At 48.9% G+C, this 12,483-nt stretch overlaps 1 protein-coding gene across 3 annotated transcripts in view; it reads left to right on the top strand.

Moving 5' to 3' along the window:
* Nucleotides 1-477: 477 nt before the first annotated feature.
* The window catches only part of ERICH1 (glutamate rich 1), a 50,222-nt gene continuing 38,216 nt past the window's right edge, over nucleotides 478-12,483 (top strand). For all 3 annotated transcript variants that reach the window (XM_047772225.1, XM_047772227.1, XM_047772226.1), the window contains exons 1-2: nucleotides 478-561; nucleotides 11,696-11,842. In XM_047772225.1, the coding sequence (XP_047628181.1) occupies nucleotides 540-561; nucleotides 11,696-11,842 (169 nt within the window). In that variant the 5' untranslated portion in view covers nucleotides 478-539. The remainder of the gene's footprint in view (nucleotides 562-11,695; nucleotides 11,843-12,483) is intronic.

Here is a 12,483-nt window from a genome sequence, read left to right as displayed (position 1 = left end):
CCCTGGGATCCTAGGTGACACTATGGGTGGCAAAGAGACACAACCCTACCACCTACTGCTCCCCTCCCAACGACTCTCTAACCCCTCACTCCCCTTCTGCTGACTCCCTAACCACTTCCCGTTGACACCTAGCCCTCTTCATAGGACGCTTTTCTGAAGACCCCGTAACCCTGACTCCTCTTCCCGTTGATCCCTCTTGTTGACCTCTGTCCCAGTGACCCTTCCCGATGACCTCCTACCGACGACCCCCTAACCCCTGACTCCCTCCTGCTGACACCTCCTTTGCAGGGTTCGCTCACCCACCCAGCTTCACTCCCTTCCCTCTGCGCATGCTTCGAGTACTATCGCCCACGAGCTACGCCCACAGAGCCCTTAAGAGCCACTCCTTAGCCGGTGCGCGGCTGATTGGCAGGGAGCGGCAAAGACTCTGAATCCTGATTGGGTAGGCCTGTGTTGTGGGTGGGCCTACGGGGGGAAATCCGGAAGCGCCGCTGAGCAGCTGGAACCCGGGTTGGAGTTGCTGAGGTTGCAGGGCAAGGATGGCCGCGCAGCGGAGACACGGTAGGCGGGGCCGGGAGGCTGAGGGGGCCGGGAGGCTGAGGGGGCCGGGAGGCTGAGGGGGCCGGGAGGCTGAGGGGGCCGGGAGGCTGAGGGGGCCGGGAGGCTGAGGGGGCCGGGAGGCTGAGGGGGCCGGGGGTTCTGAGGGGTGGGGACTATGGGGGACACGGGACTGTGGGAACCCAGGGCTGTGGGAACCCGGGACTGTGGGAAGACTTGGAGGCTCTGGGGACCTGGGGTTGGGGGGCGCCAGGACGGCGGGGACCCCGGGCTCTGGGGGCCCAGAGTCTGTGGGGAGACCCAGGCCTGGGGGCACTCGGGACTGTGGGGGGACCCGGGGCTGTGGAGGTCCAGGGCTGTGGGGACTTGGGACTGTGGGAACCCGGGACTGTGAGACCTGGGGCTGTGGGGACACCCACGACTGTGGGGGCCCGGGGCTGGGCGGGGACCTGGGGCTGTGAGGGGTAGGGGGTGTGGGGGATCCAGGGCTGTGAAGGACTAGGGACTGTGGAGACTCAGGGCCGTGGAGACCTGGAGGCTGTGAGTGATCTAGGACTGTGGGAGCTGCTACCTGCTCAAACCCCAGATTTTAGTTCTCAGCCAAGATTCCTGCCCAACTGCAGGGGCCCCAGACCTGGGCCAAGGGTTGCCTCTGGGCAGGGTTACCCCCAGGACTCTCTGGGACACATAGGCCCAGACTTAGTCTGGGAATCTCTGGGTGTCTAGGGGCGACAAGGCCTGTGGCACCCAGACCCTGGGGACACCTTGGTGTGAGCAAATATGAGAATGCCCCAACTGGATGTGGAACCTGGCAGGACACCTTGTAACTTTTCTCCTCACTTGATGCACAGCAACAAGCCTCTCTGAGCCAGTTTGTTTATTTGTAAAGCAGAGATGATGATTCTATTCATCTGCAGGGACTCTGAATTGCTGGGCACTTAACTAATATTTATTTAAGTGATGGGGGTATTTTTACCAGCACCAAAGGCAAGGTGGGTACATTTAATTGGTTAACCTAGCAAGTGCCTTAGAATGAATGTCAGAGATACAGAGGACTGCAGGCACCTCAAGGGAAAGTCCAGCAAACTTCTCCTTACCCTATTATCATCAACATTAAAATGAAAAGAAGAAAGATTATATTTTCCCGGTTTTATTCACATATGACTGATATTTAGCACTGTATGGATTTAAGGTGTATAGCATAGTGACTTAATGGACTATATTCTGCAAAATGACCACCCAGTAACTTAACATCCATCACCTTAGGTACAGAATTTCTTTTTTCCTTGTGATAAGAACTTTTAGAACCTACTTTCTCCCTTAGCAACTTTCAAATGGGCCACACAGCAGTGTTAACTATAGTCACCATGCTGTACATTACATCCCAGGGCTTGTTTACCTTATAACTGGAAGTTTGTACCTTTTGACCACCTCTTCCCTTTTCTCCCATCCCCCACCTGCCTCTGGCAACCACCAATCTGTTCTGCAGCTATAATTTTTTTTTTTTTTTTTTTTGCTTCTTAGGGTCACACCCACAACATATGGAGGTTCCCAGGCTAGGGGTCGAATTGGAGCTATAGCCACCAGCCTATACCTCAGCCACAGCAACAGAGGTTCCGAGATGTGTCTGTGACCTACACCGCAGCTCACAGCAACTCTGGATCCTCCTTAACTCACTGAGTGAGGCCAGGGATCGAACCTGCATCCTCATAGATCCTGGTCAGATTTGTTGAGAACACCAAACTCTTTTTTTTTTTTTTTTGATTCCACATATAGGTGAATTCTTACAGTATCTTCTTTCTTTGACTCATTTCACTTAGCATAATGCCCTGAGGGTGATCCACGTTGATGCAAATGGCAAGATTCGTTCTCTATTGCTGAAGAGTATTCCATCTTATGTCTACACCACATCTTCTTTATTCATTATCCATTGATGGATACTTAGGTTGTTTCCATACCTTGGCTATTGTGAATAGTGCTGCAGTGAACACTAGGGTACATGTATCTTTTGGAGTTGGTCTTTTTTTCTCTTTGGGTAAATATGCAGAAGTGGAATTGCTAGATCATATGGTAATTCTACTTTTAATGAGTTTTGTTTTTTTTGCAGAAATTCCTGGGCCAGAGATTGAACTCATGCCAGAGCAGTGACAATGCCAAATACTTAACCTCTAGGCCACTGGGGGCCTCCTGGTAGTTTTATTTTTAATTTTTTGAAGAACCTCCAGCCTGTTTCCACCATGGCTGCATCAATATACATTTCCACCAACAGTGCACAAAGGTTCCCTTTTTGCCACATCCTCACCAACATTTGTTTTTTCTTGTCTTTTTGATGATGACCATTCTGATAGGTGTGAGGTGACATCTCATTGTGGTTTGATTTGCATTTCCCTAGTCTGTATTTATTTTATTTATTTATTTATTGCTTTTTAGGGCCACACCTGTGTGGCATATGGAAGTTCTCAGGCTAGGGGTTGAATCAGAGCTGTAGCTGCCAGCCTACGCCTCAGCCACAGCAACACAGGATCCTTAACCCATGAAGTAAGGCCAGGGATTGAACCCGTGTCCTCATGGTTACTAGTTGGCTTCATTACTGCTGAGCCACAATGGGAACTCCTGCATTTCTCTAATCTTAAGGATCTTTTATCGTACCTATTGGCCACCCTATGTCTTCTTTGGAGAAATGTCTGCTCAGTTCCTCTGCCCATTTTTATGCAGATTGTTTGTGGGTTGTTGTTGTTGTTTGCTACTGAATCGTATTGGTTCTTTATATATTTTGGATATATAGCGTGCAAACATTTTCTCCCCTTCAGTAGGTTGCCTTTTCATTTTGTTGGTGGTTTTCTTAGCTGTGTACCTGGCCAGAACTCACTGAGCTCCTCCACCCTTCATTCGCTCATGCCCACTGTGTGTTGGGCTCTGGAATACAGGAAGTCTGCCTTCTAGAAGGATTCAGCCAGTGACCTGGGGTGCCACATCCCCCTGCGGGTGCTGACCAGTGGGGAGGGCTAATCCCTGCAGTGGGGCTGAGGGGTGGGAGGTGTGCTTGGGAGGCTGCAACTCTCTTTCTTCTAGGTCTGACAAACGCTGGCCTGGTGTGTGTGCAGTTTGGGGGTGGGGGGTGCACCTTGAAGGAGCTCCCTGTGACCCTCATGCCTTGTCTGTAGGTGGGTGCTGCTGTCAAGCTGGCCTGTCAGTGGTCACCAGAGGAGATGCAGGACAGGCTCAGGAAGGCCAGCTTGTTATGCACCCAGGGCCACACAGGGAAGCGCCAGGGGTCAGGGTGGGGGGCAGAAGGCAGGACATGGGTGGTGAGGCCCCAGCCTTTACTGGGATCTTCAGGGTACAGGTTGGGGAGGGAACATGTAAGACTGACCGGTTTTAATGGCTTTGTTGGGCTCTGGGCAACAGGGGTATCCCAAGCTGCCTGGCACCCTACGTGGGGGATTCATTCAGGCCAAGGAAGGTCACTTCTTGGGGACAGGGAGAGCAGAGGAGGCCTGGCCTGGCTGGTGGTTGGGAGAGCTCATCAGAACATCATAAGAGACAGAAATTTTAAGGTCTGTGCAATACAAGGTGAACAGTGAAGCCATGAGGACCAATCACCCAGGCCCCATGTATGAAGTGGGAGGGTCATGTGACAGCTACGCCCTGGCTGTGAAGAAGACACTCTGGTGGCTAAGGGGCAGCCTTGCTCGGGTGGGGTGCCCGTGCTCAGCCCAATGGCTAGAGGAATGACAGTGCCTGGATGAGGCTTCAGGACAGAAGGAAGAGGACAGTCCCTTGAGGAGGGGGGATGATGATAGGGAGCAAGGGAGCTTCCTGTTTGGGTGGGGTGTAGGAGCGATGGATGCCAGCTGATCCTCTCCCAGTGAGCAGATAACCTGGCCCCGGTCAGGCAAGTCTAGTGCTCCTTGGGTTGAATTCAGAATCTCTGTTGAGAAAACCAGTGTCCATTAGATTGGAAAAGATGAAAGCACTGGAGCAAAGGGAGTGGGTTATTCTGCATCTTGCTCTCAGACTGCCCTGCCCGGGCCCTCACATCCTCTGGGTGAGGAGCAGGGCCAGAGGTCTGGGTTCAAGAGGCCACCCTGAGGGCCCGGGGCCATGACTGCCCTCTGTGCATCCTCTGGGTGAGTACCAGTCACCAGAACCCACAGAAATAAGAGTAGCCTTGCATGCACTTAAAATGTTTCTGAATGGCTAACAGCATAGTAATTGCTGCCAGAAAAACTCTACAAAAATTTTGGACAGAGTTTAGAATATGTTTTTAAGAATTAAAGTTTGGGGAGAAAATGAATATTTATGTCTGCTACTTAGATGGGGAGACCACCTCAGACTGGTCATGGCATAAGCAGCTAATTAAGCCCCATTTGAGTACTATTTCTGGCCTTATTTTGAGAACTATTTTCCCTTTAATTAATATTTCAGAAAGCTTGCCAACTCTTGCTTAAGTCTTAGCTAATTGTTTTTCCATTTATAATTCTGTGATGAAACTCATTAAGAAACTATCATTCATTGAGTTAGCATACTATGCTGAGCTTTTCTTTCTTGTGAATTGATGTGGTGCTATTATCAATTTATTCCTTTATTCCTAACAACTGTTAAAAACCCCATAGTGAATATTATTGTTGAAAAAGTCATGGATAGGTTGGCAGGTGACATGGTCTTCACTAAAAAAAGAAAATTGAAAATACCAGATTTCAAGAAATACATTATCCTGGAGTTCCCTTCATGGCTCAGTGGAAATGAACCCAACTAGTATCCATGAGGAAATGAGTTCAATCCCTGGCCTCAGTGGGTTAAGGATCTGGCATTGCTGTCAGCTGTGGTGTAGGTCACAGACCTGGCTCTGATCAGTGTGGCTGTGGCTGTGGCTGTGGCTGTGGTCGTGGTGTGGGCGGGCAGATTTAGCTCTGATTTGACCCCTAGCCTGAGAGCTTCCATATGCCACACCTGCAGTCCTAAAAAAAATAAAAGAAATACAGTAACCCTAAGAAAATTTAAAGTGTCTCTTAGGAGATACAGATATCAGGTAGAAAAAGAAATCAGCTGAGTATTTTCTGAGGTGGGGGAATGTCTTCCTTTTCTTTATGATGTGGTGTGGCATGTATGTTTGTTTTCTCAGTGGCTTGTTTTGGAATATTTTCTCTAATATGCCAGTCTAAGGTCAGGAAGCCATCATCAAATTAGCCATGGTGAAAGTTTGGATTAATGTTCATTTCTGGTCTTATTTTCAGTAGCAGTTTTTCATTTATATACAATTTCAAAAAGCCTGCCAACTCTCATTTCAAATTCTAAATAATCACTTTTCCATTTGAATAATCACTCTAAAAATGTATGTCATAAACCTGTTTGTTCTGATGTTTCTTTCATAATGAAATATCAAGACGTCACATTTTAAAAGTTATTTGTTAATATTTGTGGTCTCTTATTTTCATGTAATTCCTCTGAGCATGCGGCACCATCTGTTTTAACATCCACCCTTTGAGATGTAGTTTTTAGCTAATTTTATTCCTCATGTCCCCAGATTAGCACTGCACGTTTTTTTGTCCTCATAGAGTCATGCTTTTCCAAGAGGCGATGGTACAGAGGGATGATAACAAAGGTTTTGAAGTATTTGGCTGGAGATTCACTGTGAGTCAGTATCATTTCTAATCTCACCCATTATCAGAAAGCCTTACAGGAAATACTTTTTTTTACTTTTGTCTTTTTGCCTATGTCTTGGGCCGCCTCCGCGGCACATGGAGGTTCCCAGGCTAGGGGTCCAAACGGAGCTGTAGCCGCCGGCCTACGCCAGAGCCACAGCAACTCGGGATCCGAGCCGCGTCTGCGACCTACACCACAGCTCACGGCAACGCCAGATCGTTAGCCCACTGAGCAAGGGCAGGGATCAAACCCGCAACCTCATGGTTCCTAGTCGGATTTGTTAACCACTGAGCCAGGACGGGAATGCTGACAGTATATATTTAATCAAAACAAATGTATAGTTTTATAGCAATGTGAGGTAAAGCATGTTCTGTACACAGGTGTTGGGGGAATGCATAGAACTTTGTCATCATAGTGAACTTCTTAAGGAAAAGAAAGATATTTCTGACATTAATGGGTAACTCGGGTCTCAAAGATCAAGGTTTTTTTTTTTTTTCTACCACATATTTTTCATCTTCCTTGGCTTTTCTCAGCATGGCCTATCATAGAAAAAAAAAGTTCTGATTTCCATTTCCCCCCCAGGAGCCTTTCCTAACCGCACACCTGATCCCCCCATCAGGGGCTTCCAGGCTGGGAGGCATGCAGGGCGACGCCCATTGCGCAGGAAACCTGTTTCCTTGACATGCTGCTGTTGGCATCTCTGTTACAAATGGAGCAAGCAAACCCCTTCCTTTGTCATACCCAACTGTTATGTTCTGAAACACATACCTGCTGCAAGAAGAGTTCAGAACTGAGTCATTTACCACCGACAAGGAAACTTTCCTTTTGAGGTACATGTATTTACAATTCTTCCTAGGTGTCTCATTTCCAAAGAACACTTTGCTGACAACTAGTTTTGTTGGCTTGTGTCCTCAACCTGAAATAGCAAGTTTCCCTGCAGTCCTCTCCAGAAGCTATATTGAGAGGATTCTTCCCTGTGACACAGAGATGCTTACTCTGTTGACCTCTCATCCTGTGAATTCCAGAATTTTTTTTTTCCCACATTGCTGTGTCTCAGGCCCCAGTTCCAGTGGCCGTCCTTGTCTCCTGCAAGCATTCAGCTTCCGCTCCCCTGCTTTTTATGTTTTGCTGATTACTTTTTGACAGACACCAGAGTTTCAAGTTACAACCTGCTCTTGCTGCCAGGAGAGGGGCGCATCCAGGGTGGGGAGCAGGGTGTAAGGAAGGGGAAGAGGCAGGCATTTCATTTGGTTCCCATGGCGACAGGAAGCTGCTTCCTGGACCAGAGGGCCTTGCTCTGCTCTTTTCTGTTTGGTTGTTGTTGTTGTTGTTGTTGTTGTTGTTGTTTTGCCTTTTTGCCATTTCTTGGGCCGCTCCCTCAGCATATGGAGGTTCCCAGGATAGGGGTCGAATCAGAGCTGTAGCCACCGGCCTACACCAGAGCCACAGCAACACGGGATCCGAGCCGCATCTGTGACCCACACCACAGCTCACGGCAACACCAGATCCTTAACCCACTGAACAAGGCCAGGGATCCAACCCACAACCTAGTCGAATTCCTAGTCGGATTCGTTAACCACTGAGCCACGATGGGAACTCCTGCTCTTTTCTGTTTTTGAGCAGAGTGGAAAATAAGCAGAAAAGAGACTTTTAACCTCTAAATTGATTTTTAGGCCTACATTTGCAGTAGGCGTGCACACGCTCGTGCACACACGTACACACACAGGCACAAGGTGCATTTCATCAGAGCAAAGATGACAGATGCTTTTCAAAAATGATGCTTTACTGTGTGCTGGTATCCTGAAAAAAATAACCTTTCATTTATGTTCTGCTTTTAACATGAATCCCTGAGTAGGTTTGGCCAGTTAGTATTAAGTCCCTGGTTGTAGGAAGCTGCAGGCAGTTCATGGGGCTCCCACCTCTTTCACAGCCGTGGGGGCTCAGAGAAGTGAATCTGGTGGCTATACAGCATTTCTTTTGATCTGAAAGAGCTGGTAATTTCTCTTTAAGTAGACTATGAGCTCCTCTTGTGACAGGAGCCCAGTGGGACTGCCCAGGGGCAACCCCATGGGCCCTTCGAAAAACAGAGTACTGCCCACTTGGGGCAGGTCCATGCCGACTGCTTGTTTGCTTCAGAGGACAATGTTCAGACAGTGAGTGTTGTCTCAGATGCTGGTGGAAATTGATATTCACCAAGGAGTCCTCCAGCAGTATTAGTTGGTGGAAAGTATATTAACTCTTATACATTGCTCTTTTAAAGCTAGCTGATTCTTTAGAAATTAAAGTCTTTTTTTTTCTTTTTGTCTTTTTAGGGCCACATTCGCAGCACATGGAGGTTCTCAGGCCATGGGTTGAATCGGAGCTGTAGCCACCAGCCTACACCACAGCAATGCGGGATCCATGCTGTGTCTTCGACCTACACCACAGCTCCCAGCAACGCTGGATTCTTAACTCACTGAGCAAGGCCAGGGATCAGACCTGAGTCCTCCTGAATACTAGCCAGGTTCGTTAACTACTGAGCCATGAAGAGAGCTCCTAAAAATCATATTATTTTAAAAAGACTCTATGCTTTAAATTGTGGCAACTGAAAGTATTAGACATGTATATTTATTAGCCATATTATTTTAATCTGAGATACCTGAACACTTGGAGTGGGTTAAGACTTGCTAGTTAAAAATCCTCATTGAAGACGCAGCTCCCACTCTTGCTGTTGACATGCACATGCTGGCTTCTCTCGGGGTCATCGGTCCTCGTGCCTGTTGACAAGACCCTGGATAAGTAGCTCACAGGTTGTGTGTGGTATGTGAAACCAGCCTTTTCCAGGAGTGAAAGCAGTCATGCTGCGTGATGCCCTTGAACTCATCCCTTTGTGAAGCATGTGCTATAGGGAAACATGTGCTTCTGCAGAAAAAGGTGTGTTTTTGTTTGTGAGGTTTTAATACACACACGTGTAGGATGCACAACGTGCTGTGCTTTCGGTTTACAGGATGCTTAATCCTGTTTAGCTTAGGATCCTGAAAGGTTTTCTCTTTTAGTTTTTGGACTACTGTGCTCACTTTTATCTTATTGTATTGTATTTTTGTCTTTTGTCTTTTAAGGGCCGCACATGCTGTATATGGAGGTTCCCACGCTAGAGGTCTAATCGGAGCTTACAGCTTCTGGCCAACACCACAGCCACAGCAACGTGGGATCCGAGCCACCTCTATGACCTACACCACAGCTCATGGCAACGCCAGATCCTTAACCAACTGAGTGGGGCCAGGGATCGTACCCGCAACCTCGTGGTTACTAGTCAGGTTCATTAACCACTGAGCCACAATGGGAACTCCTGTGCTCATTTTTAAATTTCAAACTTTGGAAAATTGTCTTTCCCATTTGATAAAGTATGAATTGTACAGACCTCTGACCTTTATGAATTAGCACATCTGAGTCTGGGTGCCATTCTCCCCTCAGTCACCTACCAAATATTAATTTGGGATTTAAACTTTTATATTTAAGTTGTACTTTTTATTAACATTTGTTTTTGAATTTTGAAGGCATAGCCTTGTTTCTCATCCTTAGCTGGTTTGCATGCCAAGCCCCGGCCCCAGCTCGTGGCCCTGGAATCTGCACCACGAGACCCAAGCCTCTGTGGTGACAATGCCAGACCCTTCTGTTGCACCACAAGGCAACTCCTAGATAAAGTTTACTTTATCTGCCTTTTGTTTCCCTAGAAATTGCCACGCTGATATCTTGGAATAGAACATTTCTCCCTCTGCTAGTTAAGGAAATGGACATGGCCATTTGATTTTTAGCAGAAATTTTGGAACCTTCCCTTCGAATGCATCTCTGAGCCCTGATCTCACAGAATGGCCCACCTCTCACCATGACCCAGGTGCTGCCTCAGGCCCTGTTCTACAGAAGTACTGGGACCATCCTGGGCTGAATCTTGTGCTATTCAGCTGGCCACAGGTATGGCCTTGAGAGATGGCATTGTCACCAGGATGGTTTCCTCCAACCAGAAGCTCTGGTGGTCAGGACATGGCGTTCTTCCCATGAGCCCCGCTGAACACAGGCTGGGATTTCAGAGGTTTCTGAGGAGGCCTTTTGTGTTTTTAGACCCAAACTGAGTTTTTTACAACTGGAACTGGTGGAGGGGGTTATTTCTAATGTGCATACTGCCTGAGAACGTGATGAAGTTAGTGGTGGTCTGTCTTCAGGGTCAAGGGCCTGCCCTCCATGCCCACAGCTGCCTGGCACACCTCCCCTCACACAGCTCAATGTCCCTTCACACAGCTCGGCGCCCCCATGTACCTCCCACCTCATCACCTGAGGAGCTGGGGCTCTCTCTAGGATCCCAATTTCTTCCCCAGATGCCAGAGCAGCTTTCTCTCTCTTTGCTGATTTTTTTCTAAATTTAAGAAGGTTAAAACAAATTCATTTGATGAACCTTTTCCCCTCACCTTTTCTAGGATGCTGTTTTGAGATTTATACCTGTTCGTTGTTCACGCTTAAATTGGGACGGAAATATTTATTCATTGTGGCAGCTCTTGCCCTCTAGTTAGAGCAGAATTGTAAACCAAAATAAAAAGTGAAGGTTGCACACCTTTGTAAGAAACTGGTGGGCAGGCAGGTGCTGGAGGGGGGCCAGGGGCTGCCCGGTGTCTGCCCTACGTGTCTGCCATGGCCCCATCCTCCTGGGGCACATGGGTGCCAGGAACTCAAACCCAGGTCTGAAAGCAGCTCACAGTCTGTGTTTTCCATGTTTGTTCAGCCAGAGATGCGGTGAGGGGAGAACAGAAGTATGAGCCCAGGTACAGACCCCCAGGTCCCAGTCCTCATCCTCCCCACAGGGCTTCGACTCTGTGCCCACACTTGTGGGCATCCTGTGCCTGGAGGTCCTTCCATGGGGACAGTGTCAGGAGGTGTCCTGGAGAGACAGTGACAGGGGTCCTCTGATGGGGACAGTGCTGGGGGGCTTCTCTAACAGGGATAGCACTTGGGGGGGAGTCCTCTGATGGGGACAGTGCTGGGAGGGTCCTCTAATAGGGACAGTGCCAGGGGTCCTCTGGGGGACAGTGCTGGGGCATCCTAAGGGACAACCCCAGTGATGTCCTGTAGCAGGATGGTGGTGATGTCAGGAAGTCCTTGTTTTTTGTTGAGTTTTTTATTTATTTTTTTGTCCTTTTAGGGCCGCACCCGTGGCATATGGAGGTTCCCAGGCTAGGGGTCTAGTCAGAGCTGTAGCCACCAGCCTACGCCAGAGCCACAGCAACACCAGATCCGAACCGCATCTGCAACCTACACCACAGCTCACGGCAACACCAGATCCTTAACCCACTGAGCAAGGCCAGGGATGAAACCCACAACCTCATGGTTCCTAGTCAGAATTGTTTCCGCTGCACCATGACAGGAACTCCAGGATGTCCTTGTTTTATATAAAATCTATTTGCAATGTAAATAAAACTGCCAGCAGTAACTCTTTTCTTTTGCAAATTGCTTGCTTCTGTAGTGTTTGTTGGAAAAGTGCTGAAGAAACTTTACCCTGATGTTCCACATGGCCAAGAAAAGAAGGCACCAGTGACTCCAGCTTCCAAAAACCCACTTGAAAAAGTGGCTCCTGAGAGATTGAAGGGTGGCAGCATCCGCCCTGTGTCAGGTGAGCATGAGTCCCTGTGACCTCACAGGGGGGTGGGGGGGGGGTGGGCAGTGGTCATTTTCACGCTCTGGTAGACAGTTACTGAGCTTGGGGAAGGAAGAAGCCAACATGGGCGCCACCAGCCAGGGACAAGGTCAAGGTTGCCGTTTGCATTGGGTTCATCTGCATGCTGTTCCTAGTCGTAGAGACTGGATAGCTAACCCTGCCGCCCAGTCTTCCCTGTCACCCTGCCCCAGTCACTGTCCACCCTGGGTGGGCCCCTGACACTGCTCCTCACAGACGTCTGTCTGAAGACCCTGAGCACTGGGGTGCTCAGCAGCAGAGGCTCCTCTCACTCTGGGTTCTCATCAGCGTGGCAGTGTCGCCGGTGAGGGGCCGCTGAGCAGGACACAGGCAGGGCTGCAGCCCCTCACTGCCCAGGTGGACCTGAGCCTGCAGAATTCTGGGAACCCTTTCTCGGGGTTGTCCCATTTCTCTTTGGCAGTGGCCCCTCACTGTGCTCTGTTCCCAACCAATTCTGTCCCTGAGCACTGGTCTCCTGCTGGCCTGGCTCAGTCACTTGTGTCCACACATCCTGACACTTGGTTGACCGATCTTGGTGGGCAGGCCTGACAGGCCCAAGGTGTGCCAGCTGCCCACAG

Source organism: Phacochoerus africanus, chromosome 3, assembly GCF_016906955.1.
Source record: "Phacochoerus africanus isolate WHEZ1 chromosome 3, ROS_Pafr_v1, whole genome shotgun sequence".
Classification (NCBI taxonomy): Eukaryota; Metazoa; Chordata; class Mammalia; order Artiodactyla; family Suidae; genus Phacochoerus; species Phacochoerus africanus.
The sequence above is the reverse complement of the archived record's forward strand: the minus strand, read 5'-3'. Positions and strand labels throughout refer to the sequence as shown.